Source organism: Phacochoerus africanus, chromosome 7, assembly GCF_016906955.1.
Source record: "Phacochoerus africanus isolate WHEZ1 chromosome 7, ROS_Pafr_v1, whole genome shotgun sequence".
Lineage (NCBI taxonomy): Eukaryota > Metazoa > Chordata > Mammalia > Artiodactyla > Suidae > Phacochoerus > Phacochoerus africanus.
Genome location: NC_062550.1, coordinates 690,769 through 716,925, shown reverse-complemented (window position 1 = coordinate 716,925; position 26,157 = coordinate 690,769). Strand labels below are relative to the sequence as shown.

At 66.2% G+C, this 26,157-nt stretch overlaps 1 protein-coding gene and 1 long non-coding RNA gene across 2 annotated transcripts; both read left to right on the top strand.

Annotated features, from left to right (window-relative positions):
• Positions 1 to 368: 368 nt before the first annotated feature.
• LOC125130522 (uncharacterized) lies at positions 369 to 8,392 on the top strand. The gene is made up of 2 exons (XR_007135723.1): positions 369 to 4,874; positions 6,225 to 8,392. It is a non-coding gene; the product is annotated as an uncharacterized LOC125130522 (long non-coding RNA).
• Positions 8,393 to 22,109: 13,717 nt separating this feature from the next.
• PIM3 (Pim-3 proto-oncogene, serine/threonine kinase) lies at positions 22,110 to 25,086 on the top strand. The gene is made up of 6 exons (XM_047785938.1): positions 22,110 to 22,472; positions 22,562 to 22,671; positions 22,761 to 22,811; positions 22,889 to 23,258; positions 23,710 to 23,886; positions 23,978 to 25,086. The coding sequence occupies exons 1-6, from the start codon at positions 22,388 to 22,390 to the stop codon at positions 24,166 to 24,168; spliced, it is 984 nt and encodes a 327-aa protein (XP_047641894.1). The 5' UTR covers positions 22,110 to 22,387; the 3' UTR covers positions 24,169 to 25,086.
• The last annotated feature ends 1,071 nt before the right edge of the window (positions 25,087 to 26,157 follow it).

The window sequence follows — 26,157 nt, the reverse complement described above, 5'->3', positions numbered from 1 at the left end:
CTGGAGCTCAGTGTCCGGGCCCCAGACCTGGGCGCAAACCCGCTGCCCTCGCCAGGGTGGTGATGGCAGGGTACCCCTCGGCAGCTCAGCCCCGCGCGGACCCGAGGGCCCCAGGCCCCCTCCCCTTTCCCCGCGCTGCTCCAGGTTCGGGCCGCGCGCCGCCTTGCCCCCAGCCCTCGCAGCCGGGCGAGGGTTAGCTGCCGCCCGCTTTGTCCGCACAGGGGGTCGAGGCGGCGGGGCGGGGAGGGGCTCGGGCCGCGGGCGGGCAGCGGGCAGTGGGGCGCGGCCGTGCCGGGAAGGGGGGCGGTGCCGGAAGCGGCCGCCCCGCCCCCGCCAGGCCCCGCCCCGCCCCGCCCCTTCCCGGAGCCCGGGTCGCGCGGGGAGGATGACGCGGCCGGTAAAGCCCGAGGTTTCGGGACGTAGGCGCGGCGCGTGCGCGGTGGGCCACGACCTTCTTGGAAAGCGCTTGGCGCCAGGTGGCCGCGGGCGGGAGGCTGGCGCCCCTCGAGACGTCATCGCGGGGGGGTTCCCGGAGGAAGCTGGCGGGGCGGAAGCGGGCGGGTGAATGAGCTGCGAAGTCGGCGTGGGCGGCCTGGGCCTTCGCCCCCAACGAGCTCAGGCCTGATGTGCGCGGGGGACCCACACTGGCTCTGCGGGGCGTGAAGGTGCCTGTCCCCGGCGCTGAGGTCGCCTGCCCCGTGCGTCCCGCAGGTCCTCCAGGACCTCAGGCCCCGCCTGGGCGGCGCGGGTTGGGGGGCGCAGGCCCACCGTCCGGATGGGCCTCACAGGATCTCTGGGCTCAGGGAGAGGAGGGGAGAGCCCCCACCTTCACCCAAGAGAAGGCCTGCGGAGGAGCCCCCGCCTCAGGCTGCCCTCCCCACCCCAACCCCCCGGGCGAGGTCGGGTCTGACCTTTTTACCAGGAGCTGAGTCTTCCTTTGTCCTTTCAGAAACCGGTGGAGGAGAATGAGCCTCAGACAGAGCAGGGGGTGTCCAGCAGCCCCCATTCCTCGTTGTGATCCGACCCCCATGCTCTCCTCGCACCCTGATTGTCCTGCAGGCCAGCCTGGTCAAATCTCCCTCTGGTCGTGGACTAGAAATGAGAGGGTCCAAGGGAGCACTCAGGCGTGGGGGGGGGGGGCTCAAGGCCTCAGGACCCTCGAGTACCCATCCGGTGTCCCTCTCAGACACCAGTTATGGTGGCCGAACCAGGCAGGCCTCCTCCATGGCGAGGCCCTCCTGCGAGCCCTGCCCCTCCCACCTCATGCTCCCCATGGCTCCCCATCAGCACATCTCTCCTTAGGGCAGGGGGTGGCTGGCAAATGGCCCTGTGGAGAGCAGGCAGGGGGCCCCGGCCTGACCCCCGTGCCCGCCGCCGCAGGTGAACTGCACCCTAGCTCAGCTGCTGACTAGATAACAGTGGCCCTTGTCCACCGCAGCGGGAGAGGCTGGGGTGCCAGCCCCGGGTGTCTCCGGCAGAGAATGGCACCCACCCCCACCCCACCCGCAGGCATATTGTCCATTCACCCTCCACCCCCACTATTAATAGCTCCTCTCGGCAGAGGAGCCGCTATAAATAGCCCCCCAGCCCCCCACACAGGCCCATTTGGGGCTTTGCCTCGGGGCACACACAGTCACCCACACACCCTGCACACTGGCCCACTCAGCCGCATGCCCGGGCGCTGGGCCCACTCCTGGCCGGCTCCACGGCCAGGCGCACAGAGGGCTGCTCGGAGCGCCCAGCTGTTCTCAACTTGGGCTGTTGCCACACCCCACGGGGCCCCCCGCAGCAGGGCTGGCAGGGCTGTTGTTTCCCTCCGCGAGGCCAATCGGCCAAGGGGCCTGCTGCAGGCATTCTGGCCCTTCCCTCCTGCAGGGCCTGGCACCCCTGGTCCACTCCTGTGGCCTGGGCTCAGGAGCTCTGGGCCAGCAGAGGCCCTCTCTGCTCCTCTGGGGAGCAGGCAGCTCCTCCAGCCAGCCTGGAGGGACAGCCACCCGGAGGCAGGTCCGCCTCCCAGGAGGCCCAGCCCTGGGTGGTCTCAGCCCTGCCTCCCCGTGCAGCCCTGAGGGTCACAGGGCCTGCCAAACCCAGTGGGGCACATGCTTGGCACCCCCCCCACGCACCCTGGCTCTCTGGCTCTCGTGGACCCCAAGGCTGGTCAGGCCGCCCACCTGTCCGTGGGGTGGGCACCACTGAATTCATGGCCCCTGCTTGTCCTGGGGCCTCCTCAAAGGCGGCCAGGCCATTCCCCCCATTCCCACAGTGGCAGGGTGGCCACTGGTCCCTACAGGATCCTGTTGTGCCCATGGCCGGGCTGGGGGGCTTGGAGACCGCTGTTATTGTGCCAAGAGGAGAAAGAAAACAACCCTGTTTACGGAAAAGGCGCGTCCGCCGCTGTTGGCCGGCGGCCTCCCCGGGGGACAGAGGCCCTTTGTTGGGAAAACAGGAAGCCGGGACTTCCAGGACCCGTCGGGCCACCCGCCGGCCACCCGCCCGGCTTCCGCCAATTCTCAGCAGCTTTTGCCCGTCGCCAGCTGCCTGTCTGTCCATCTCCTCGTCTGTAGGGTCCTCTGAGCTGGAGGCCCTGGCTTCAGCTTTGGGGCAAAGCTGCGGTCGCTTCAGGGGGTCACCTGGAGGCTGCTCTGTCCCCCACGGTGTGCCCCGTCACACAGGGACTGGCCCCCGAGAAGCACCCCTGGCTGCCTGGCTTCAGGCAGAGCTGGGAGCACAGCAGGCCCCGCCAGGCCCTCTGTAGCCACGGGCCCCGCGGAAGCCTCAGCGATCAGCCACGGGCACGTGTGGGGCTGTCAGCTCAGGGGCACCCCCCCACCCCCCGAGGGTAGCCTCCGCCCTAAGACCCCAGGGGCACAGAGAAGGGTGGGGAGGATGTGGGAAAGGCCCCAAAGGGCCCAGTGGGGTCTTGGGGTCAGTGGTCACCATGTCGCTGTCTCCCAGGCCGACGTGCAGCCTCTGGCTCACATGCTGCTCACTCGCTGGACAGCTCCACTGCAGGGACGTGTGCACAGGCGAGTGCTCACACGCACATACGTGCTCATGCAGGCACACACATCCACACGCGTGTTGCCACCTGCTCGTGTTTGCACAGGCATGGACCAGTGGGCCCTGATCAGCAGCACGGCCACGGCCACCGCGGCCCCGCCCCTCCCCCAGCTCCTGGCCACATCTGCTGGAGGAGAGCGGAGGCGCAGCTGGCTCACCCCAACCCACCCCGGGTGGCCGAGCTGGGCCCTGGGAGTCGTCCTGCCGGGTGCAGCTGTGAAGTGCCACAGGGTGCCTGGCGCTGGGCGGGAGCTGGGCCAGCACTGTGGCAGGGTGACCGGTCCCCAACCCCGACCCAGCATGAAAGCACCCCTCCCTGGCCCAGGGCTTCTCTGCCTGGTCCCTGGCCTGCCAGGCAGAGTGCAGTCGCCGTGAGCTCAGTCCTCTGTGGTGGGTGTGGGTGGCTCCGGCAGGCCTGGGGCCGGGGTCTCGGGCCCGTCGGGGGTTGGGGGGAGCGAGGGCACAGGGCCCTGCGGGGCCAGAAAGCCCTTGTGTCACCCAGCTGCTGCTCCTCTGCCTGCCTGGCCTGCCCTCCGTCCACATGCGCACCTGTGTCCCTGGGATGGGCGGCATGCCATGCTGTCCAAAGGGGGTGGGCCCTGGCTGGTCAAGCCCTGTGCCCACGTCCTGACACCGCAGCTTCCTCAGGCTGCTGCTGGGAGAGTTTGGACTCCACCTAAGCTGCTCTGGGGATTCTGTCCTTTCTTTTGCTCAGCTGTCGAAGGAGGGGACGCTGAGGGGCTCATACCCTGGACTGATGGGCGGCTGGACACCAGTGACGTCCCTGGCCCTGAGGCCAGGTCTGCCCTGCCAGGAAAAGCCCTGTGGGAGGACTGGGGTGGGGGCGGGGGTGCTGTTTGAACTCCCGTGGGGGAGGCAGAGAGGCAAGGGGTCCCAGCCCTGACCAGGTGGCCCTCACGCAGCTCTGGCCCTGGCACATGGGACTCAGTCAGGGCCGAGGGACAGTTCGGGGCACAGAAGACAGCTGGGGACCCGGGGCTGGGCGTCCCTCCAGAAGACGCCTGGCCTTCGCCTGCTTTCCCTCTGTGGCCCACTTTGGTCTCCAGGGGAGGTCTGACGGGGGGAGACACAGATTTGGGTCACTGGGTGGGGATGAGGGGACAGTCAGTCAGAGGCCTGGGCCTGGGCCTGAGGCATGAGCCTGCCAAGTTAGAGGCCAGCAGAGGGTCAGGCGGAGCTGGGCGGGGAGGGGCCTGGCGGGGGCCGATCTGGGAGCACGAGGCTCTGCCCTGTGAGCTGGGAGTCCGGTGGGTTCTGTGCAGAGGGTCGTGACTTGACCGGGCTCAGGGGACCCTCTGCTGCATCAAGCGGGGCTGGGGCGGGGGTGCTGCTCTGAAAGTCCCTGCCTGGCACGAGGGCCCCGCGGTTCAGGTCAGAGGGCCAGGTTCAAGGTGGGGACTTCCGTTTGGGCCTGTGGCCCATGGTCTGGGTCCAGTGTCGTGAGCTCTATGTCTAGTCCTCAGCATGTCGCCATGGGCAGGATCTCGCGGGCATGCTGCCAGCCCACAGCCTGCTGCGGCCCGCTTGGCAGCGACGCCCTGGCCAGCCAGCCCGAGGTCTGGGCTTCGGGTGACTCTGCTTCAGGGATGCCTCAGGAGGAACCCCAAGTTCATGTGTCCACCTGTCCATGCATCCAGCCACCTGCGCACTGCAGACCAGAGCCTCTCCAGAAAAGTTTGTCTCGTGCAAATAAGTGAATAAACCCACCCGTCTGGCTTGCCGCTGCCCTGCACCCCCGCGCCCCTGACTGCACTCCTGAAGTGGGAACTCCTGCCTGAATGACCAATGACGGCGTGAGTGAGGGCGACGGCTGGGCCCACTGTCCAGCCCCTGCACCTGCTCACTGCTGACCCTTCAGCCTCCTTGAGCAGTCGCGGTGCCTTTGGGGAAGGAGACACAGCCCCCGCTGGGTGCAAGCCGTAGTGGGCCTCATGCCAGTCCTGCCTGGGGCAGCTGGGCTCTGAGGGATACGGGGTGGACCCCAGACCAGCGCTGGCCTCACTCCATCTGGGCAGCTGTCACGGGGCGGGTGGCAGCCCCCCGCGGGAGCCCAGGCTTCTGCCCCCATCAGAGGCAGGCCACAGGGCCCAGGGACACACGGATGCCGGCCCCTCCCACCAGGAAGCGGGTAGACAGGGAGCCCTCGGCAGCTTTGAAGGCTTTCAGTGAAAAATCACTTTTCCTGGGAGTCGTGGCGCAGTGGTTAACAAATCCGACTGGGAACCCTGAGGTTGCAGGTTCGATCCCTGGCCTTGCTCAGTGGGTTAACAATCCAGTGTTGCTGTGAGCTGTGGTGTAGGCCGCAGATGCAGCTCGGATCCCGCGTTGCTGTGGCTCTGGCGTAGGCCAGTAGCTACAGCTCCGATCTGACCCCCTAGCCTGGGAACCTTCCTATGCTGTGGGAGCGGCCCTAGAAAAGGCAAAAAGACCAAAAAAAAAAAAAATCACTTTCCCTAACTCACCCTCAGGTCCTTGCCCCCAAGCCCCCGACCCAGAGCTGAGCCCCTGCAGCGGCAGCCCCCGGGGCCTGCGGCTGGAGGGGCGCGAGACCCTGACCTCCTCAGCCCCCACCCCTTCCTGCCCCGGGTCTTCGAGAAGAAGCCACAGGCATGTCTGGAAGGGGTTTCTGCTTTATTGAGGGTCCCTGCCTTTGGTCCTCCGGCAGGTGACTCCTCCTCAACCCAAGCCTTCATCCCTGAGGCATCTGGCCTCAGTGGTCACACGGGGGTGTGGGCGCAAGTGGCCCCACCTCTGGCCAGGCAGGCCTGCCACCTCCATCAAGGTGGCTGGCTCCCTGCGTGCCCGCTGCTCTTGGGCACCAGCTGTGCTCCTTGCTGTGTGCCCTGGAGACACGGGGTCTTCTGGGCCCCAGAATCTCTGGCTTGCAGAGCCCGGAGCTGTGGGGACAGGGGTGCATACGTCTGCTCCCACCCCTGGTTCCCGGCACAGCAGCACCCAGGCCCCACTGTGGATGGCAGGCTGGGCTCTGGAGCCCAGGGCCGGGCCGTGCCCCTTCCACCGGGAGGACAGTGGGACATTCTGAGGGTTCCCAGGCTGGGACCTCAGCACAGCCCTGGAGCTGGACCAGAACATCCCTAGATCTGCTCCGGGTGAAAGCTGTGTCCGGGCCTCTTTCTCGACAGGGACAGAAAAGAACACTTGACCAAACCGGCAGCCACACCCCCTCACCAGAGGCTTCTGCAGGGTCCCAGCCTCCCACCACCTGTTCAGTGATGCCTCGGCCGAGCCTGCGGCCGTCCAGTCACTGCCAGGAGCTGCTGCCTGTGTGGGTCCAGCCTGGTGGCCACGTGGAATTGGGTGAGGACGGTCACCCACAGGTCAGGGCTGCAGGGGTGGCAGCAGCCTCTGCCACCTCGTCACCTGCCCAGATCAGGGCGCCTCGTACGGCACGGCTGGGGTGCAGCTCCCGCTTGGCGGCCCCACCGTGAGAGCCCCCCCTCACAGGCTGAGCCTCGTCCCGGGGTTGCCCCAGCCGCCTGGATGTCCAGCCCATTACACCTGCAGGGGCTGGAGGCCCTCAGGTCGGCGGCCTTACCTGGGCCCTGCCCCCCATCGCCCTGCTCTCACAGGGCCCTGACGACTTCAGGTCTCCGGGAACCAACGCCGGCCCAGACCCTGTGTCTTCTCCCCCAGGTACCTCGCTGGAGGCAGGTGGGGCTGCGACGTCCCCCCACCCCCGCGGCTGCACCAGCCACTTCGTCATTGGTGAAGCCACCACTATGTCCCCCAGTCCCTGGCTGGGAGGTGGAGCTGACCGGGGGAGGGACACTGGCAGGACAGGACGCAGTGGGGAGGGGCACTGGGGTCATCCAGGTGGGACAGGACAGTGACAGTGACAAGGACGGGTTGGGCGATGAGCCCTGGGAGGATTGCAGATCCCTCCCTCCGGGGTTCACGCCTCGTGCCCTCCCCTCCCCTCCCTCAGCGCTGGGCACTGAAAACGCTGGGCGGGGGGGGACAGCAAATCAAGGCCACCCTGAGACCCCCCCCACTCACGCCCGCTGGGATGGCAAATGACCAAACACATGGACATGACCCAGTGTTGGGAAGACGGAGGAAAACCGTCGCCTCGTGCACTGCTGATGGGAGTGTCCTTAGGATGTGGGCTTGAGTCCCACCTGACCCATGATTCCCTTCTGGGGTGTGTAAGCAAGGTCTGGACAGACACTTGCACGCCCATGTGCAAGGTGGCGTGACTCACAGCAGACAAAGGTGGAAGAACCCACCTTTTATAGGTGGATAAAGCAAATGCGGTCGATACGCACAGAGGAATACTACTCAGCCTGGAAAAGGAAGGGCCTCCTGACACAACTGTCTGAGGCGACAAGGTGCGTGAGCCCTGCGGCTGGGATGTGGAGCGGAGCTGGCAGGCACAAGAAGCCACGTGCTGCGTGATCCCACCTCTGCGAGGTCCCTGGAGGGGTTGACTCAGACAGAAAGTGGGAGGACGGATGCCAGGGGCTGGCGGAGGGGGATGGGGACGGAATTTCACGGGAACAAAGATTCAGTTTGGGAAGATGAGAAAGTTCTGGAGACGATGGTGGAGGTGGTCCCACAAGAGCACGAAGGGACTTAGCGCCGCTGGGCCGTCCACTTACTTAGTGGTTGATCAGCAAGTGCTGCGGATATTTCACTCAGTGAAACAAAAACGGAGTGAGTCTGGCGCGGGTTTCACCGCCGAGGTAGGAGTTGTGGACGAAAGATGTTGCTGCCACATCAGTGAAGAGAGGCTGCTGCAGCCATCAAGCCCTCACGTCACAGCCTCCCCGCCGGTGCCCCCCCCTCCCCCCCGGCGGGGACTCAGGACAGGAGAGCACAGGACACGGCCTGAGAGCCCAGGGGCACGTCAAAGCCTTGGCTTCCGTGCGCCAGACTCCTGCACTCCGCTCCCTGGAGAGGCCTGGTTTTCTGTAATGAACACTCAGCTTTTCATGTTTCGCCTCCACGTTTTTTTCCCTTCTTTTTTTGGCTGCCCCGCTGCACAGGGAGTTCCTGGGCCAGGGATCAGATCTGAGCTACAAGTGCGACCTGCATCGCAGCTGGGACAACACCGGGTCCTTTACTCCACTGCGTGGGGCTGGGGTTCGAACCGAGATCCGAGTGCTGCAGAGACACCACTGAGCCGGTGGCACCGCACTGGCAGCGCCAGGCCACCTGGCTTCTGCTGCGGAACCCCCTCTACCTTGGGCCTCCGTGACCTCTCGGGAGCCGTCCCTCGGAATGGCCTGAGAGGCTGCCTCCCGGGATGGGGGTATCCAGAAAGTCTTCCAAATAAAACAGAATTCAAACACTTGGGTCGTACTTTTTTTTTTTTTTTTTCAGTCAGCAGAACGAAACATACCCGCCCTTTGACCTACGAAGTGCGAAGTACACGACTTCAGTGTCTGCCTTGAGGTCACCACTCCCATGTTTGCTTTAAAACTTGCCCTGCGCAAGATAAAGATAAAGGGTAGCATCCCTGACGGTGACTGTTAAGTTTAATGTTTCTTAATTTAGTACATTAAGTGAACAAACAAAAAAACCGTAACTCCGCTCTTCTCCATGTAGGTTGCCTTTAACAATTAAAATATTAAAATAAGGGAGTTCCCTTTGTGGCTCAGGGGTAGCAAACCCAACGAGTATCCATAAGGATGTGGGTTCGATCCCTGGTCTCTCTCAGTGGGTTAAGGATCCGGTGTTGCCGTGAGCTGTGGTGTAGATTGCAGATGTGGTTTGGATCCAGCGTTGCCGTGGCTCTGGCGTAGGCCGGCAGCTACAGCTTTGATTAGACCCCTAGCCTGGGAGCTTCCATATGCCACAGGAGCGCCCCTAGCAAAGGCACTAAAAAAGACCAAAAAAAAAAGCCAAAAAAATAGGGGGAAAAAAAAAGACTCTTAGCTTGGGAACTTCCGTATGCTGCCAGCGAGGCCCTATAAGGCAAAAAAATTAAAATTAAAGTGTGTATTTTTTTACTTTTTATTTGTTTATCTTTTTAGGGCCGCACCCACAGCATATGGAAGTTCCCAGGCTAGGGGTCAAAACCAAGCTGCAGCCACCGGCCTACACCACAGCCACAGCGACTCGGAATCAGAGCCGCATATGGCAACGCTGGATCCTTAACCCATTGAGCAGGGCCAGGGATGGAACCCGAGTCCTCACGGATACTAGCTGGGTTACTGCTGAGCCACCAGGGGAGCTCCGTATTTTGTGTACTTTTTAAAAAGACCTTTCCGCGCATTTCTCCACACCACCTCTGGGGGCCGCCAGCCCCAGGCTTGGGAGCTCCGACATGCCCTGGGGTCCCTGGGGTCCCTGGGGCCGTCAGTGGGTCTTCGGTTGGCGCCCTGTGTTTCCGAGAGGCCAGAACCCCGGGGAGGGTCTGGACAGCTCTAGCCAGAGACAATGCAAACTCTCCCGCTAACGCCCGTCCACACTGACTCCGTGTGGAAATGCTGACATTTCGGAGACAGCGGTTTAAAGAAGACCAGTGCTGAGTAATTTCACCATTACGTGCTGCTGTCGCTTACCAAGCAGACGGAATTCGCTTCCTACTGGGAGGTGCGGGTCCGAGGGCTCCTCTCCTCTGAATGGAGATCAGAGCTGCTTCTCCTTGTTTTAACGTCCCTGAGAGGGTCGGCAGAACAGCAGGGAGCTGGCAAGGCCCCCCGAGCAAGCCCACCCTCCGCCCTGCCCCCAGCAGCCAGACCCCTCCCAGTCCAGCCTGACCCGGCTTACCTCCCCTGCCCCCGCCATACCCCCACCAGCTCCTCCTCACCTTGGTGCCCCAGGTCCAGCTGCCGCCCCTGTCCCCACTCTCCCCACCTCCCCCCCCCCTTACCCAACCTTGAGCTGGCCACCTTGAGTCCCTCCCAGAAGCTGGGGACCAAGAGAATGGGGCAAAGCCTGGGTACCTGATCAGAATCCCCCTCCCCAGCCCGACAGAGCTGAGGAGCCATCACCAGGGTTTAGGGACAAGGGGTGGGGTGGGGGGATATGGGGGGGTATTCGGAACAGGTGAGGGAGCGTTCTGATGCTCTGAGGCTGGCAAGGCCGACCCCCCCGGCTGCGGGGCCCGGATGGGGTTGTCTTTGGCTGGGAGGACAGCCAGGCTGGGGTTGCTGTGCAGCCTAACGCAGGCAGGAGCGTGGTCAGGCCTGCACACACGCACACACGCACACACATGTGCACACACACTGGGACTCACTCAGCAGCCCTCTAGGGAACCCGTTTGTCACCCACACGCCCTCTCCTGGGGCCTCCCCAAGGGGGACTGGGCCTGCAGCTCCTTCCCCTGCAGCCTCGCAGAGAGGCCTCCGCTGCCTATGCAGACTGGCCTGATCAGGCCCCCTCTGCAGCCTCAGGGCCCAGCTGGGCCAATAGCCACCCCACCCCTGGCAGCCCCAGTGCAGCCACCTGCCCTCCTGGCCTCCGGGAACACCGCTGGGGCGGGAGGGCCAGGCCTCTTCTCTGTCCTAGGCCTCCAAGGTTGTGAGCCAAGAGGGAGGGGTTCTCAGCTCTGCCCAGGCAGCTGGGCCTGCTAGGGCCGTCCCCCCACAGGACCCGCACCTCCCCGGCCCAACCCCTGCCTGTCCAGGGCAGCAGGTCAGGCCTGGTTTGGGACCTGTGGCTGGAGCTGGTTGGCCTCTGGGTCCAATTGCCACATGGACCCAGGAAGGCCGGGCCTTGAGACACTGGCTGAGTGACAAAGCCCACGGCTGACCCTGCGAGAGGGGGCCAGTGGGCCTCAAAACACGGGCAACTGGTGGAGTGGCCACAGTGGGGCCGCAGGGAGCCGGGCAGCAGAGCCCAGCGACACTCAGGCCGCCAGCGCGTGCCCTGGCCCTGCTGTGCCCTCCCTGCTGGCCCAGCGCACCTTAGACAATCGCGCATTGTGTGCCCAGCGCCCCTGCGGCGACCCCCACCTCCTGCTGCTTGCGGGCCGCACCTGCAACCCCTTTTCTCCCCCAACTCCTGCGGCTCCCGCATCCGCCCCCCGCCCGCCCCGCCCCGCCCCGCCCACAGCGCCGCGGCCCCCGCCCCTGGCCCCACTGCTCCGCCCCCGCCCGCCCCCCTCTAGGCCTTTGGCCCCCAGTCCCTCTTCGCCCCCCATGACCGCGCTGTTCTGCCGACCTCGGTCGCCGCCATCTCCTCGACTCGCTGGCTCCCCCACTGCCCTTCCACCGCACCCCCGCCTGTCTCCCCATCGCCCTTGGAGCCTGATCGGGATTTCTGGCCCTGCTCTGCCCCTCCCCCGCCGCCCCCCAACCAACTACCCAGGCCTGGGAGAGGGTCTGGAGAGCAGAGACCCTTGGGATGCAGGAGGCCTGGGAGATGGGGCAGGTGGCAGGATGGTTTGGGTTGGGGGAGCATCCTGGGCGCAGGTGCGGGTCCCGGGCATTGGCTCTGCCCTTCACCTTGGCCCAGGCACACCCACTGGGGGATGAAGCCTGTGGGTGACAGTCACATCTGCCTGGGCATCCAGGCTGCTGGACTTTCTAGTAGAGGGCACTCAGGGCTGCAGGTCACGAAGGACACGGGCCACTGGCCAGGGCACAAGGGTCTCCCTGGGTCCACATGGTCACTTCCAGGTCCTGGCTCGGCACCCGTGTGGATCCAGGGGGCCACAGGCATCGGGCACACAGGCCTTCGTGGTTTGCACATAGGACCCCCCCCCCCAGCGCCCCCTGCACAGGCACGCGCCCATCCTGTGCACACAGACATCCGCACCTCTCGGCCGCCAGGCTGGCTGAGGGGCTCACGCAGAGCACTCCCCTGGCACCCCTCGGACAAACCCAAACCGCAGGGTGGGGAGTCCGGAAAGATCCAGAGGGACCCGGATGGCTCCAGTGACCGGCGAGGGTGGGGTCCCCATCAAGCACAGGGGAGCAGAGCTGACAGAGTAGGACGCGGGGCTGTTCTGAGCTGTGCTGGGGGTGGCCTGCTACGTGCCCTCGGACCTGCCAAGGAACTGGGGGCTCAGGTGCCCTGCAGCTGCCCTTCGCGGGGTCCTGGGTCTGTGGGAGTCCCTTTCAGACAGTGGCGAGCTGGAGGGCACTGCTGGAAGGGCCCCGGGGGGAGCTGGGGTGGCCGCATCTCCCTGGCCTCTTCCCACGCGTCATGCCCACTCCCAGCGCCTCTGTGCGCCCAGCCAAGTAAGGGCCTTAGGTGGCCATGCTGCCCAGCTCACAGGTGCAGAAGTGTGTCTGGGGTGGAGTAGGGGCGGGGTACCTCCAGGCAGGGCTGGCCCACACCAGCCAAGAGCAGGCCCTGTGGAACCGGTCTGACCAGCTGTGTGTGTGTGTATGTGTGTGTGTGCATGTGTGTGTGTGTGTGTGTGTGTGTGTGGCCTGGGTCCCAGCCAGGAAGCAGGTGGAACAGAGGCCACAGCCTGAGTCATGGGTGGCACCCAGGGCACCTTGAGAGCTGGGCCCCTGGATGGGGGGTGGGCAGGCAGGCATCCGCACCTCCTCACTAGTCAGAGACCAGAGATGGGGACGGGGAGGCTGAGTTTGGCCTGGGGCCTGGTACCGGCCTGTGCCAAGATGGAGCTCCGTGGCCCTGGTCCAGCTCTGCCCGCGTTACCTCAGTTCAAGTGCAGTCTGGCCGGTGTCCCCCAGAGCCCTTTAGCTCCCGAGGGCAGAGTGGGGTCTCCATGTGCTGATCTGACATGCACCCTGCTTGGCCTGCCCTGGCCTGCCTCCCGAGAGGCTGCAGGCAGGCAGGCGGGTCACCTCTGCTGGGGTCCCTGGTGTCCCGGCAGTGGGACCTCAGGAGGCCAGATACTCCACAGGGGGCCCCTGGCCACTGCTGGGCCCAGCCCCCTCCCCTGCCCCCGCGTGGTCTCCCCACCTCCTGGTGCCCCGGCCCTGGACTGAGTGCTCGGGTTCCAGGCCACCTGCCCCAGCTTCCCGCCTCTCCCCTTCGGACCCTGTCCTGGCGACCCCCAGCCTCAGTTTTCCAGCCTGTGAGCTGGGCGGTACCGCCCAACCTGAGCTGGCAGCTGGGAATTGGCCAGCCATCTGCATCCCTGAACCTCAGTTTCCCCACCTATAAATGGGGCTCCAGAGAAGGACAGTGCCCGCCTCTGCCCTCAGAGCCCGTGTGGGCTCCGCCCTCTTGCCCGCGCTCCCCACGTGGCAAGCCGTGGCTTGAGGAGGGAGGCCAGGAGCAGGCCCAACAGCCCCCAGGCCTGCGCCAGACTCTGCAGCTGCCCCCAAGGTCGGGTCAGCATCGCTAGTGCAGCATGACCCGGCCTGGGGAGGCCTGAGAAGCAGCGCGGGCTGGGCTGTGAGCGCCTGGAGGTGAAGGTGCTGCCGGGGGCAGGAGGCGCAGAAACAGGTGCCCCCCTCCCTGCTGTCCTGGGGGCAGGTGCTGCTCCCAGAAGGCCTACCTTGCAGCTCTGAGAACCGAGAACCGAGAACCAAGGACCCACAGGGCGGCCTTTTCTCCACGGGGGGGGTGGGGCGTCGAGGGGGGAGCGCTGTGTTTAGAAGCGGGCTCCAGATGCTGCCTGCATGGGCAGTGGGTGCAGGCCTGGGTCAGCTCGTTCTGCTGCCCATGGGGCAGCCTCCACCCGGGGTGGGTCCCAGAGCCCTAGACCTGCCCGCCTGGGAGGGACCCAGGGCCGGGTCGAAACCCCGTCCTGGCGCGTCCCAGAAACCGCGAGTCAGCGGCTGCCCTGCTGCCAGGCCGCCCGCAGAGCCACTGGGGAACGCCCAGGCGGGGGTGGTGGAGACAGAGCCGGCGGCCTGGGGCAGAGGGCTAGGATGGGGCGTCGCTTAGAGGGCTGGGGAGAAAGACAGGCCCCCCTGGGGCCGGGACTAGGAGGCAGAAGGGAGCCAGGCTGGCACAAGCCTGAGAGCAAAGGTGGACGCCCCCCCCTTGCCAGGGTGGGGGCTCCTGCGGATGCCATCAGATCCCCCGCCAGCAGTGGCACCATGTCACAGAGAGAGAGATGGGCCTTGCATGGAACCCTAGGGTCCCCGTCCCCCAGGGACCAGCGCGGCTTTGCTGTTGATCTAGGAGCAGCAAGGACCCTTCGGTCCTTCCTGGCAACCGAACACCCCAACCCAGCCGGGCTGGGAGCAGACTGTCCCCCGGAACCAGGCCAAGTGGGCAGGAGAGTGACCTGTGCCCCTCATGCTCCAGCGCCAGGAACCGGGCTGGCGGGATACCAACACTTCTGCGGTCAGGGGCTGCGGGGGCTAGCGGCTGGGGCTGGGGAGCCTGGCCGGAGAGTCAAAGGGCAGAATTCTTTCCATTCCTCCCAGTTCTCTGGGATGACTCAGCAGCTCCGCCTGCCGCAGTCCTGCCGGTTGGCCCAGGAATGTGCCCGCCGGGAGGGGGGCGGTCACAGCCCCTCGCTGCCACCGCCTGCCCTGGTCACCCGCACTCAGGACTTGGCCTCCTTCCCATCTCATTCCCAGCCTGGCTCCTCCTCCAGGTCTCCCAGGGGAAGCGGCCCTGGGCCCTGGTGTGGGGTGCTCTCGCCTGCCGTGGGCGAGGTCCGCAGGGCTCAGCGAGGCGTCACCCCCTGACCCACTGTGGGGTCGGGGCGGGGCCCACAGTGCGGCCTCTCCCATCCGGACCGTGGATCTCGGGGCCCCAACCCTTGGCAGCCCTGGGGGCAGCCTGCTGGTCTCCTTTGTCCAGAGGGGGTGGGGGGCTGCCCCCTGCCCCTGGGGGAGGGGTCCAGTGCTGCAAGCCACCAGGCCACAGGGTCGGGCCCCTTATCTGGCTGGGGCGAGGCTTGGGCGGAGAGGGACGAGGGTCTCCTCCGAGGGCACAGCATGGAGGGTGGTGGCATGAGCGTGCCTGACACGTGTGACTGCACACTGCCTGCCCAGGCTGCTCAGCCAGCTGGCCGCATGCGCACACAGCTGTGTGCTCACCTGGTGAGCACGGCCGTGTGTTGCTACCTGTGCCCGACCCCAGTGCCCCAGGGGTGTTGGGCCCTGACCCGAGCTGATCGGCCACTGGGGCCTCCTGGCCAGATTGGGCTCTAGAGCACCGTGCCTCCTCTGGGAAGCTGGGAGAGGCTGAGCGGGAGCTGAAGCATCGCCTTGACAGAGGCCCGCTCAGCTTCTGGGGTGGCCTGGGCCCTCCCCCACCCCAACTCTCCCATCCTGGGACTAGGGAAGCGGCCATGAAGTCGGATCCAGCCCGGCCACTTCTGAACCGGATGCTCTGCCCAGGCTACCTCCAGGGCCCTGGGATCAGATGCCAGGGGAACTCTGGGCACGGACAGGGGCAGAGCAGGGCCCTTCTGGGCTTCAGCAGGCCCTCGGCCTCCCCATCCACGCTGGGGCCTCAAGCAGCTCTGCGTTCATCCTCCTATAGCTGCTCTTGCCCCCCTGCCCCGCCCGCCGCAGGACAGTATGAGCCGGGAGAGGCCTCCCGCCCAGGCTCCTGGTTCATGGTCACTAGACCTCACTTCATCCCCCACAGGTTTGTCCAGGACCCCCCGAGCACTGACATCCCACGGTGGGCAGCGCTCTGCCCCTGCTGCATCCTAGGATTTGAATGCCCAGGTGCCTCTCTGCCCCACACGGGCTGGCACTGAGGATGCTTGGGGAGTCAGACTTGGGTCCTTCCAGCCAAAGCCACAGCCAGCAGGGTTTGGAAGGCTGGAGGGGAGCCTCGGCCTCCCCGGGGCTTTTCTGGCAGGCGTGTCCCTTGCCCACAGGGCTGGGTTCACTTCCAGCAGGCATGGAAGGAAGGGTTGGCTGAGGCCACGGTCCAGGGAGCTTCAGGCACTAGTGCATGCCTGCAGGGGGCTGAGCCTCAGGAAGGCAGCCCCCCAGTGCAGCTCTTCCTCCACTGGCAGGAGCTGGGGCCATGCTGCATCTTCCTTGGAACCACGGACCCCCATCCCCTGATGCCCAGGTGTGGGGGGCTCCCCCTCAGCTCTCTATTTCTGGACCATTAAGAGAGGGGGTGGGAGTTCCTGTTGCGGCTCAACGGAAATGAAACTGACTAGCATCCATGAGGACACAGGTTTGATCCCTGGCCTCACTCAGTGGGTTAAAGAGCTGGCGTTGCTGTGGCTGTGGTGAAGGCCAGCAGCTGAAGCTCTGAGTCGGCCCTTAGCCTGGGAACCTCCATATGCCTCGGGTGTGGCCCTAAAAAGACAAAAAAAAAAAAAAAAGGAGAGAGAGAGAGGGGACATACAGGGACCAGGACGCCTAAGCTTTTGAGCTCTCAGCTGAGTGGGTGCTGCCTGGGGCTAAGGGAGGGGCTAGACCAAGCCTGACCTGAAATAGTCATCCGCCCTGCCCTGCTTCTTTCCAAGCCTGATCCCTTCTTGGGCAGGGTTCATGCCGTGGCAGTGACACTCTCCTTTCTGCCTGGCCAGCCCAGTTGCCACCCACGGGCTCATCCTTCCCCTGAGGCGCCCCCATCCCACTCCCAGTGCTCCCATAGGCCGCTGCTCTCTCTGTGCAAGGGCCGTGAAGGCGGTGCCCACAGGGCTGAGCTGGGGGTATGCGAGTGCATGGAGCAAGGGAAGGGACGTGGCAAGCAAGCCCTCACTAAATGGGAAGGCAGGCAGTAAGCACTCGCTAAATGCCTGTCCTGGCCCAGGTTTACTGTGGTCAGGCCCTCTGGGCTCCACGCTCCGGAGACCCAGGGAGCAGTTTCTCCATGGCCTGAGTGTGGTCTGAGCGTGGCCCAGGCCAGCCCTGGAACTGAAAGAAACTCTCCCAAGATGAAGTCATGCCTGCTGGAGGCCCTGGCCCCCAAGGCCTCCAAGGTCACCGGACCCCGGGCAACAGCTCCCCTCCCTCTAGAGAGGCCTCAAGACCGGCTCCTCACTGCACAGCTCTGACCCCCAACCCTTGAGCTGCTGCGGCTGCTGCCCGGCTCAGTGCCCGCCCCACACAGCCCATTCTGGTTCAGCCTTGGAGACTTGGCTGAGCCGGGCCACCTCCTCCAGGAAGCCCCCACGGGGACCCATTCCCTGCGCGGCTCCAGGAGCCCAGCGCATGGGAGCCACAAGCAAATCACAGGCAAACCCATCAGGGCCCTTTGGCGTCTCTCCCTCGTCTTGCCCTCCAGCTGCTGGGGGCCCGGGCAGAGGAACCGTCCAGCCTGGCCACGTCCACAGAGGTCACCTGACACGCTGGCCAGGGTCCTAGAGGCGACACCTGCTCCAGGGGTCAGCCCTGCTGCCCCAGGTCCCTGTGGACGGGGCCTCTGAGGTGAGCAGGAGGCCTGAGATGGGACAGCCCTCCGCCACTCCCTTCCAGACTGGGGTCCTTGACCCTGAGGGTCTCAGCACAGAGAGGGTGGGGATGCCGGGAATCTGCTGGGCCCCACCCCCCGCTTTCCATCCCAGGCGTGTCCCGGCTCTGCCTTTGAAGTCTGGGGCCTGTGTGTCTCACCACAGCTGGAGCCCCACAGCCACATCTGTTAGGCGCCTACTGTGTACCCTGAGAGGCGCGTCACGCGCGTCCAACTGGATCCTCCCCCTGGCCCCACACAGGAGCCGTCAGGTCCCTAGAGACGGGAGACCAGGCAGTGGGAGTTGTGAGGCCCCAGCAGAGTGGCCGCAGGGCTGGGCCAGTGCAGAGGCTGTGCCCGCGGCCCAGGGGTGGCCTTGGGAAGGAGGCGGTCGCTGCTGGCCCAGGCAGACCCTGCTCACTGCCCCGTCACTGCCACCACCAAGACTGACGTCTGGGGCTCCAGTCCAGCTGCATTTGGGGTGAGGCCCTCTGGGAACCCGGCCTCTCCCTGGGTCAGGCCTGGGTGCTCCATGGCGCGGTGGGCTTTTCGGGGTCTCCTGGGTCAAGAGCTGCCGGGCCGCGGGATGCTCTACTGTGGCGGCTGGCGGGGGCCCAAGGAAGAAGAGCTGCCCTCACGCTCTGGCCAGCCTTGGCCTTGGGTCAGACCAGGCCGGGGTCTCCAGGGAGGGCAGGGAGACCAGAGTCCCCACAGGCCCCCACCCACCAGCTCCTGGGGGTCCCTGTCCCAGCCCAGCCCAGGCCCCACTCTGGGCGCCTTTGGGACCATTGCGAAACCCTGCTCGGCTCTGCTGGCTCCCCTCCTGGCGAGTGAGAGGCCAAGACGGAGGCGAGTGGAGGCCAGAGGGAAGGCCCCTCCCTGGCTCAGCCAGGCTGTGGCCCCGGGCCATGCTGCATGCAGGCTGGGCCAAGGTCCCAGCTCCCAGAGCCCAGTTCGGGTGCTGGTGTGAAGCTGGGCGCTGTTGGGCCAGGCCACACGGCTTGGGTAGGGGTCGGGCCCACGTGGGCCGGCGTTCCTGCAGTGGGAGTGGAGGCCGGATGGGCTCAGGGGGACAGCTGTGACAGCGGGCCGAGTCCCTGGGCCTGACCTTGATGGTCTGGGCCAGCCCTGCAGGGTCGGAGGCAGGACAGTGCTGAGGGCCGGTGCTGGGAAGGCCTGGACCGCTGAGAGCACAGGCAGGGGTTGGAGGCAGGGAGGGGCCCTCCCGGCCCGGGCCGAGCAAACCTGCCGGACGGCCGGGGGCAGCTGGAAAGGGGCCAGCCAAGGAGGCCTTGGGGTGGACATGGGGACTGAGGTGAACCGGGGGGGTGCAGGCCTGTGCCCCCCGCCGTGAGGCCCCAGCTCTGCGGGGGTGTCTGGGAGCGTGTGACGGTCTGTGTGTGTCCGTGGGTAGCGCGTGTGCGTGGGACAGAGCGTGAGTGGTGCTCCATCCTCCTTTTCCTCCCTAGCCCGGGGAGGACAGCCTGGCTCCGGTCACCGTGGCAACAGTGCCCCTCCTGCAAGCAGGACAGGGCGACCTTGTGCGCTGGCTGTGCGTGGTTGGGACTGGCTGTTTCCAGGGCGAGGGGCGAGTGGGCAGCCCCTCCGGTGGGGCCCAAGCTGCTCTCCCCGCTCAGGAAACACCTGCCTGGAGAGGATGGGAAGCTCAGAGGCACCTGGCCCGGGCGGAGCGGAGGCTGCCCCTCTCAGCAGGATGGCCTGATGGCCGGAGGTGCTTGCATAGCGCTGGCTGAGCCTCGGGCGTGCGGTCAGTGTCAACTCCAGCCCAGCCCTCCTCCTGGGGGCCTCTCCCTGCCGACTGTGGGACTGGCTGCAGCTCTACAGCCTGGGGACAGGCCTGCCTGTGGGGCCCAGAGCTATTTTTAAGGCCCGCCGGATGGGCCTTCCAGGAACCAGGAAAAAACAGGCAGGGCTTGACATCCTGCAGTGCCGCGGATGTGGCGGGGGGGTGGGGGGGTGGTCAGACCTGCAGGGAAGTGCTGGCCTGGGGTCACTCCCCGAGGGCCATGCCCAGGATGGAAGGGCAAAAGGCCCTTGGGTCTCGGTTTTGGCTTTGGCTCCCTGTGCAAGGAGGGCAGGACTCCGCATCTGAAAGAACCCCTCAGAGCCTCCTCTGCCAGGCTGAGAAGCGGGGTGGGTCGTGCTCACCTGCAGAGTGGGGGCAGGTGAGGTGGGCAGGGTCATCTCGGGTGCTGGAGGCCCCAGTGTCTGGGCAGACCTGAGCCTGGCAGCTGCACAGGCAAGACCTTGGGCCAGACTGGGCCTGAAAGAGGCCCGCAGTGCAGGACAGCCCCCGGCGGGGGATCCAGGTCCATTCTGACCCTTGGGGAGCTCACAGTCCATGCAGGACACACACACCCAGAGGCACACACAACAGCACACAGACACCACACAGGAGAGTCTAGAAGAGATGAATGCTGGAGTTCCCATCATGGCTCAACTGTCAACAAACCCGACTAGTATCCACGAGGACACCGGTTCGATCCCTGACCTCCCTCAGAGCGTTAAAGATCCAGCATTGCTGTGAACTATGGTGTAGGTCGCAGTCGCGGCTCAGATCTGGTGTTATGGCTGTGGTGTAGGCCGGCAGCCACAACTCTGATTCAATCCCTAGCCTGGGACTCTCCATATGCCGCGGGGGCATCCCTAAATACAGACACGCAAAAAAAAAAAAAAAAAAAAAAGGAGATGAAGGCTGAGTCAAACTCCAGCTCCAGAAAGTGCCTGCCTCCTGCTCTGCCTTCCAACCCCAGACCAGTCAGGGAACCCCTCCCCACTCCCAGAGCCTTCCAAAGGCTTCCGCAGTCAGTTAGCCCACCTCCAGAACGGCGGGGGCGGGGGGGGGGCCTCCTTTTTGAAGGATGAGAAATTGCTCTGAGTTTGGCGAGACTCGGGGTCTTCAGATCAAGGCTCCGGAGCTGGGAGGTGTGCAGGGGGTGGCCCTCCTGCCTGGGACGCTGGCCTTCTAAGGCCAAGGAGCTGCTGGGCACACTGAGCAAGGCACCCGAGAACTGGCCTGGGGGCCCACAAGGGAGGCCACTGGGGACTTTAGTCCCTGTCGCCTGAGTTGCAACTGCCCTGAGAACCACATCTTGAGACCTAGACCCAGAATCCTCTAGCTCTCCCAGCCTCCCAGCCCCAGGACAGGCTGCAGGTCCAGGAGCCTGTAACAGCTTGACCCAGGAGGAAGGCGCTGAGGACCACCAGCGGGGCCTCCGGAACAACCCACAAGAAGACAACAATCCCTGCATCCCACTGCCGCTCTCTCAGATCCGACCCCCTGAGGAGCCCTGGTCCTGCCTTCATGGGTCCGCGTTGCGGGAGGGTGGTGTCAGAGCCTCAGTAAGATAGGAACCTAGGAGCTGTACCGGTGGAGGGTCCGCTTCTGGGACAGGGATGGGGGCAGTGAAGGGGTGTGACCTGGGGAAAGCTGGGTGTGCTCAGGGAGCCCGCAGGCCGGCTGAGGCCCCTGAGGCAGGTGAGCACACGTGCTTGGGAGTCACACCTGAAGGCAATCTCAGATGGGCTCAGGGACATGGGACTGACGTGGTTGCCATGGTTAGACCCCAGCCTGGCCTGAGCCCTTGCGAGGCCAGGAGAGTCAGTTCCTTTGCCTCTTGGCTCCCTCAACCCCGAGCCCTTTCTGGATGGCTGTGGGAGGCAGTGGACCTCCTGGCCTCAGCCACTGGGGCTGGCAGACAGCTGTTCACACCTGGGCTGCTCAGGCCCCGGACCTTGGGCTGAGGTCGGCAACCCGCGGGGCTGGAGGAATCTGTGCAGTACAGAAGGCAGAGGAAAGGCTCAGGTCCAGCCCAGGGCCATGAAGGCCTGCGACTGGCCAGGGCCGTGACAGTGGCTGTCTCTCCCTGGTAGAGTCGGACATCGCCTGGGCCTGGACGGCAGTCAAGTGGGTGGAGAGCAGGGGATGGCGCTCCAGGAGGACACCAGGGGCAAAGGTTCTAGGGAGGGAGGAGTGGTCCTCGGGATGCGGCTCTGAGGTCAAGCCCGGGTAAGAATGGTGGGCCGGGGACGACAGGGTGGAGCCTCAGCCCAAGCGAGGGCTGTGAGTCCCGGGGTTCTGCCGCCCAGAGGGTTCCCCAGGTGGGGTCGGCGCCCGCCGCGCCGGGCCATCCGCATGTCCGGGTGCGCGGATTGCCGGGCTGGCACGGGCACATCCCTGGGCGGCCGGGAGAGCCTCCCGCACCCAGCGGTTCCTTTGGTCCCCGCCGCCGAGTTCGCAGCTGAGCAGCCAGCGCCAGGTGGGTGCAGCGGGTGACCTTCCCGGTCCGGTCTGGGGCGGAGCCGACAAGGTTCGGTCCCGCCTCCGGGCCGCCATTGGCTGGGCCCCGTGCCCTTTGCGAACGCCGGCTCCCATTGGCTCCCGGGGCTCCGCCCCGCACTCGAGAGCCGCGGCCCGCGCGGGAGCTGAGCGTGCGCGCGTGCGCGCGCCACGTGTGTGAGAGCGTCCGCGCCACGGCCCGCACGGGAGCGCGCGCGCGTGTGTGTGCGTGCGTTCGAACGCGGAGGAGTAGTGACGCGCCACGCCGCGCCGTGCGCCTCCGCGGCTCCGCTCCCGCCAGCTAGTCCCAGCAGCTCGCCGCGACCCCTGCCTGCCAGCCCCGCCCACCCGGGAAAGCGCGCCGGCCGCGTCTGGCCGTCACCTTGGCAGCATCGCGAGTTCCTGGGGCAACCCCTGCCGCGCGGCCCCGCCGGAAGGGGGCGGGATCCCCGCTCGCCCCGCCCTCCCGCGGAGGGATACGCGCCGCTGCGGCCCAAAACCCCCGAGCGAGGCGGCTGGGGCGTGTGAACGGCTCGGCCTGCTGCGTGTTGACGCGGTCCCTACGGGGCTCGGTCGGGCACTGAGCCGCGCGGACGGCCTCGCCCGAGCGGGCCCGCGCTCCGAGGCCGGCGCTTCGGCGCACCCATCCGCTGTCCGGATCCGGGCACAGCGCGGCCCGGGCAGGCCGTCCTCCCACGTCCGCCGCGGCGCGGGGAGCCGAGCCGAGCCGAGCGAGAGGAGGCGCGGAGGCCGGGGCTGGGGGCCCGCGCCCCGCCGCCGCCCGCGATGCTGCTCTCCAAGTTCGGCTCCCTGGCGCACCTGTGCGGACCAGGCGGCGTGGACCATCTCCCAGTGAAGATCCTGCAGCCAGGTAGGCGGGGCCCGGGGGCCTGGAGACGCACTGGGGTCGAGGGTCCCGGGTTCTGTTTCGTACCAACGCCGCCCGCATGTTCTCCACAGCCAAGGCGGATAAGGAAAGCTTCGAGAAAGTGTACCAGGTGGGCGCCGTGCTGGGCAGCGGCGGCTTTGGCACCGTCTACGCGGGCAGCCGCATCGCCGACGGGCTCCCGGTGAGTCGGGCCTCCGGGCACCCGGGATTCTCGGCCCGCGCGTCTCGTTGCGTCCTCCCGGGCCTGACCAACTGGTTCCCTCCCCCCAGGTGGCCGTGAAGCACGTGGTGAAGGAGCGGGTGACCGAGTGGGGCAGCATCGTAAGTGCTGGCGGGGGTGCCGGGTGGAGCGGGGGCGCCGGACGCGGGCGGAACCCGCTGACCGCCGTCTCCCTCAGGCCGGCGCGGCTGTGCCCCTGGAGGTGGTGTTGCTGCGCAAGGTGGGCGCGGCCGGCGGCGCGCGCGGGGTCATCCGCTTGCTGGACTGGTTCGAGCGGCCTGACGGCTTCCTGCTGGTACTCGAGCGACCTGAACCGGCGCAGGACCTTTTCGACTTCATCACGGAGCGCGGCGCGCTCGACGAGGCCCTGGCGCGCCGCTTCTTCGCGCAGGTGCTGGCCGCCGTGCGCCACTGCCACAGCTGCGGGGTCGTGCACCGCGACATCAAGGACGAGAACCTGCTGGTGGACCTGCGTTCGGGCGAGCTCAAGCTCATCGACTTCGGTTCGGGCGCGCTGCTCCGCGACACGGTCTACACCGACTTCGACGGTGAGCGCCCACCCCGCGTGGCGGGCCGAGCGGCTGGCGACTGTTGGGGCCGCGCGCGCGTGCCGCGCCGCGCCGGCTCCCTCGCGTGCGGGCCAGAGTGGGGCCTGGTGCCGTTGGGGGCGCGGGCGGAGCACTGGGGCGCCGCCGCCGCCGCCGCGCAGAAATCCCCGCATTGCGGAGCCGGGGCCGCCGGGGCTCCCCGCCCCTCCCCCCGCGTCTCCTCGGCTCACATCTGTTTGTTGTGAAACCCGAGCCCGAGCCCATGTGACCGCCTCCCGAGCGGGGCCAGCTGGGGGGGCGGGGCGCCGGGAGGCCACGCCCGCCGGGGTTTTTCCAGGGCGGAGAGCGGGCGCGGGGGGGCCGGGTGTCTCGGGGGCCGCCAGCCTCCTGGGGCGCCGTCCGGGGGGCGCGGGGGGGGGGGGCACCGTGCTGACTCCTGCGTGTCCTTCAGGCACCCGCGTGTACAGCCCTCCCGAGTGGATCCGCTACCACCGCTACCACGGGCGCTCGGCCACCGTGTGGTCGCTGGGCGTGCTGCTCTATGACATGGTGTGCGGGGACATTCCCTTCGAGCAGGACGAAGAGATTCTCCGGGGCCGCGTCTTCTTCCGCAGGAGGGTCTCCCCAGGTGCGTGGAGAGGCTGGGCCCGCGGGGCGCAGGGGCACCGGAGGCTCGGCCCCAGCTTCGCCCTGATGGTCTCCCCGCCCCTTCTCCGCAGAGTGCCAGCAGCTCATTCAGTGGTGTCTGTCCCTGCGGCCCTCCGAGCGGCCCTCGCTGGACCAGATCTCTGCCCACCCCTGGATGTTGGGGGCAGAGGAGGAGGGCACCCCAGAGAGCCGTGACCTGCGGCTCTGCGCCCTGGACACCGACGACGGCGCCAGCACCACCTCCAGCAGCGAGAGCTTGTGAGGAGGGGGCCGGCACTTGGCTCGTGCGGGCCCTGCCGTGGAGTCCCTCTGCCTGGGCTCTCTGCTCCTTGCGAAAGCAGCGATCTCTGACCCCTGGTGACCTTTGCCTTTGGCACCGGCCCGGTTCCTTTGCTTTGAGTGCCTTTTCGAACGCTGCTCTCACGGGACTTGGTTTTCTCAAGCTCTGTGCGTCCAATAACACTCGGGTCCAAGCCAGGTCCCGCCTGCCCAGGGCCGGTCCTTGACCCCAGACCGTCCCTCTCCCGTGCTGCTCCGGCGGCGCCTCCGCGTCTGCCGTGCTGGACCAGGAGTGCCCCCGCGTCCCGTGGCCTCATCTCAGCGGGCACAGGCCCCTCGTGCCCCCGCCCCACCCGCGTGTGTCGGTGTTGGTCGGGCACGTCTGCACAAGCCCTGCGACGTCCTGGCCTCCGCTGCCCGCCTGCCCGACGCGCGTGCGCGTACAGACGTCTTATTTATGATGTGACCCCGCAGAGGGCTATTTATTGTTTAATTTATTTGTCGAGGTTCCTCTCCCACCAGCCCTGCCTCCACCAGCCCTGGCGGAGGAGGGGTGGCTGCGTGTGTAGACCCCGGGTCCCGATCCCACCTGTGTGTGTCAGAGGGTGCACTTGTGCAGTGACTAATTTAAGGGGAGCAGGAGACCCAGCCACCTTGTGGCTCTGCACCCTCCTTCGAGGGCTGGGTTTAAATTATTGACCTTGTATAGTGTGCTTGTTGCTCTGGAGGCTGGGGGTGGGGGGACAGAGTCTCAAGCCTTTAATTTATTTTCACGGCTGTGTTTCTGTGATCCCGTGTGTGTAGGCGCCGTGGATGGGGCTTGCTTTCAGTTCAAAAGCGAGGTGTCTGAAAATCATATTTTTTTATACAGGTATTTCAATTAAATTGTTTTGTATTAAAAGGGTTTCCTGTGTTGACTGGGGTGGGCGGCCTGGGGTGAGGAGAAGGAGGAGGTTTAGGGAAAAGGGCTCTGGTCCCTGCACGGCTCTCTGCTTTTCCCCATGGCCAGTGGCCGCATTTGGGGCCCCGGGCTCTTCCTTTGCAGACCAGAGGGAGTCCCCTCCCTGCTCTCAGCTTTTGATCTCCCTGCCACCCCATTCGCCAGAGCACAGGGAGGAAGCGCTGCTGGGGCTATTCAGTGTACGTACATGCCATGGAGCATGAGGCGTGTGGGGGTGTCCTGCCCCCTGTGTCCACGGCCCTGGCCTGGCCAGCCTGCCCTGAGCCCTCCTGGGCCCTGGGGGCGCTCCTCTCCTTGAGCTCTCCCTGCCCTTCGGTGGAGGGGTCCTCTGGCAGCAGCCCCACCCTGCTGACCTACCTGTCACCATGATCCCAGCTCCGCCACTTGCCAGCTGAGGATGCTAGGCTGGTCCTGGGCGTCCCGCCCACTTGCCACCACTCTCCATCTGTCCCACCAGGCCACCGGGACCCCTCAGCTCCTCTCTGGGACTGAATTAAGCCCTGGGGAGGTGAGTGCCCCCTGCCCCTCTCGCGCGGCTCTGCAATTGGGAGAACCCCTTGCCAGAGGTGGTGGGAACTGCAGGCTGCTAGGCAGGTGGCTTGGGCCCTGGTGCACCTGCTCCGTGCGCCATCCTCCGAGGGTGCCAGCACCACCCGATGGCCCTGCATTCCTGCGTGTTACCAGTTCCGTGAACTCGACAGAGCTCTCTGCAGAACCTGCCCGCCGAGGCACAGGGCCTGAGAAGCTCTCAGAGGGGTCCGCATTTGCTCCTAGGACCGAGGACTCAGCGCTGCTCTGGACTCGGCAATCTTGCTGATCAGAGGCTCTGTGGGCCTGCTCGGGGCTCCTCAGTCCCGGGATGCCATCCTGTGGAGGGGAGCCGGCAGCTAGCCGCTCTGGCCGTGGATGGTGACCACTGATGGGTGTGATGGCTACAGAAGCTGTGGCCGCAGGTGGCACCTCCTCTCCTGCTGGAGGCAAGAGGAAGCCCAGGCTTGTGTGGGTCGGGAC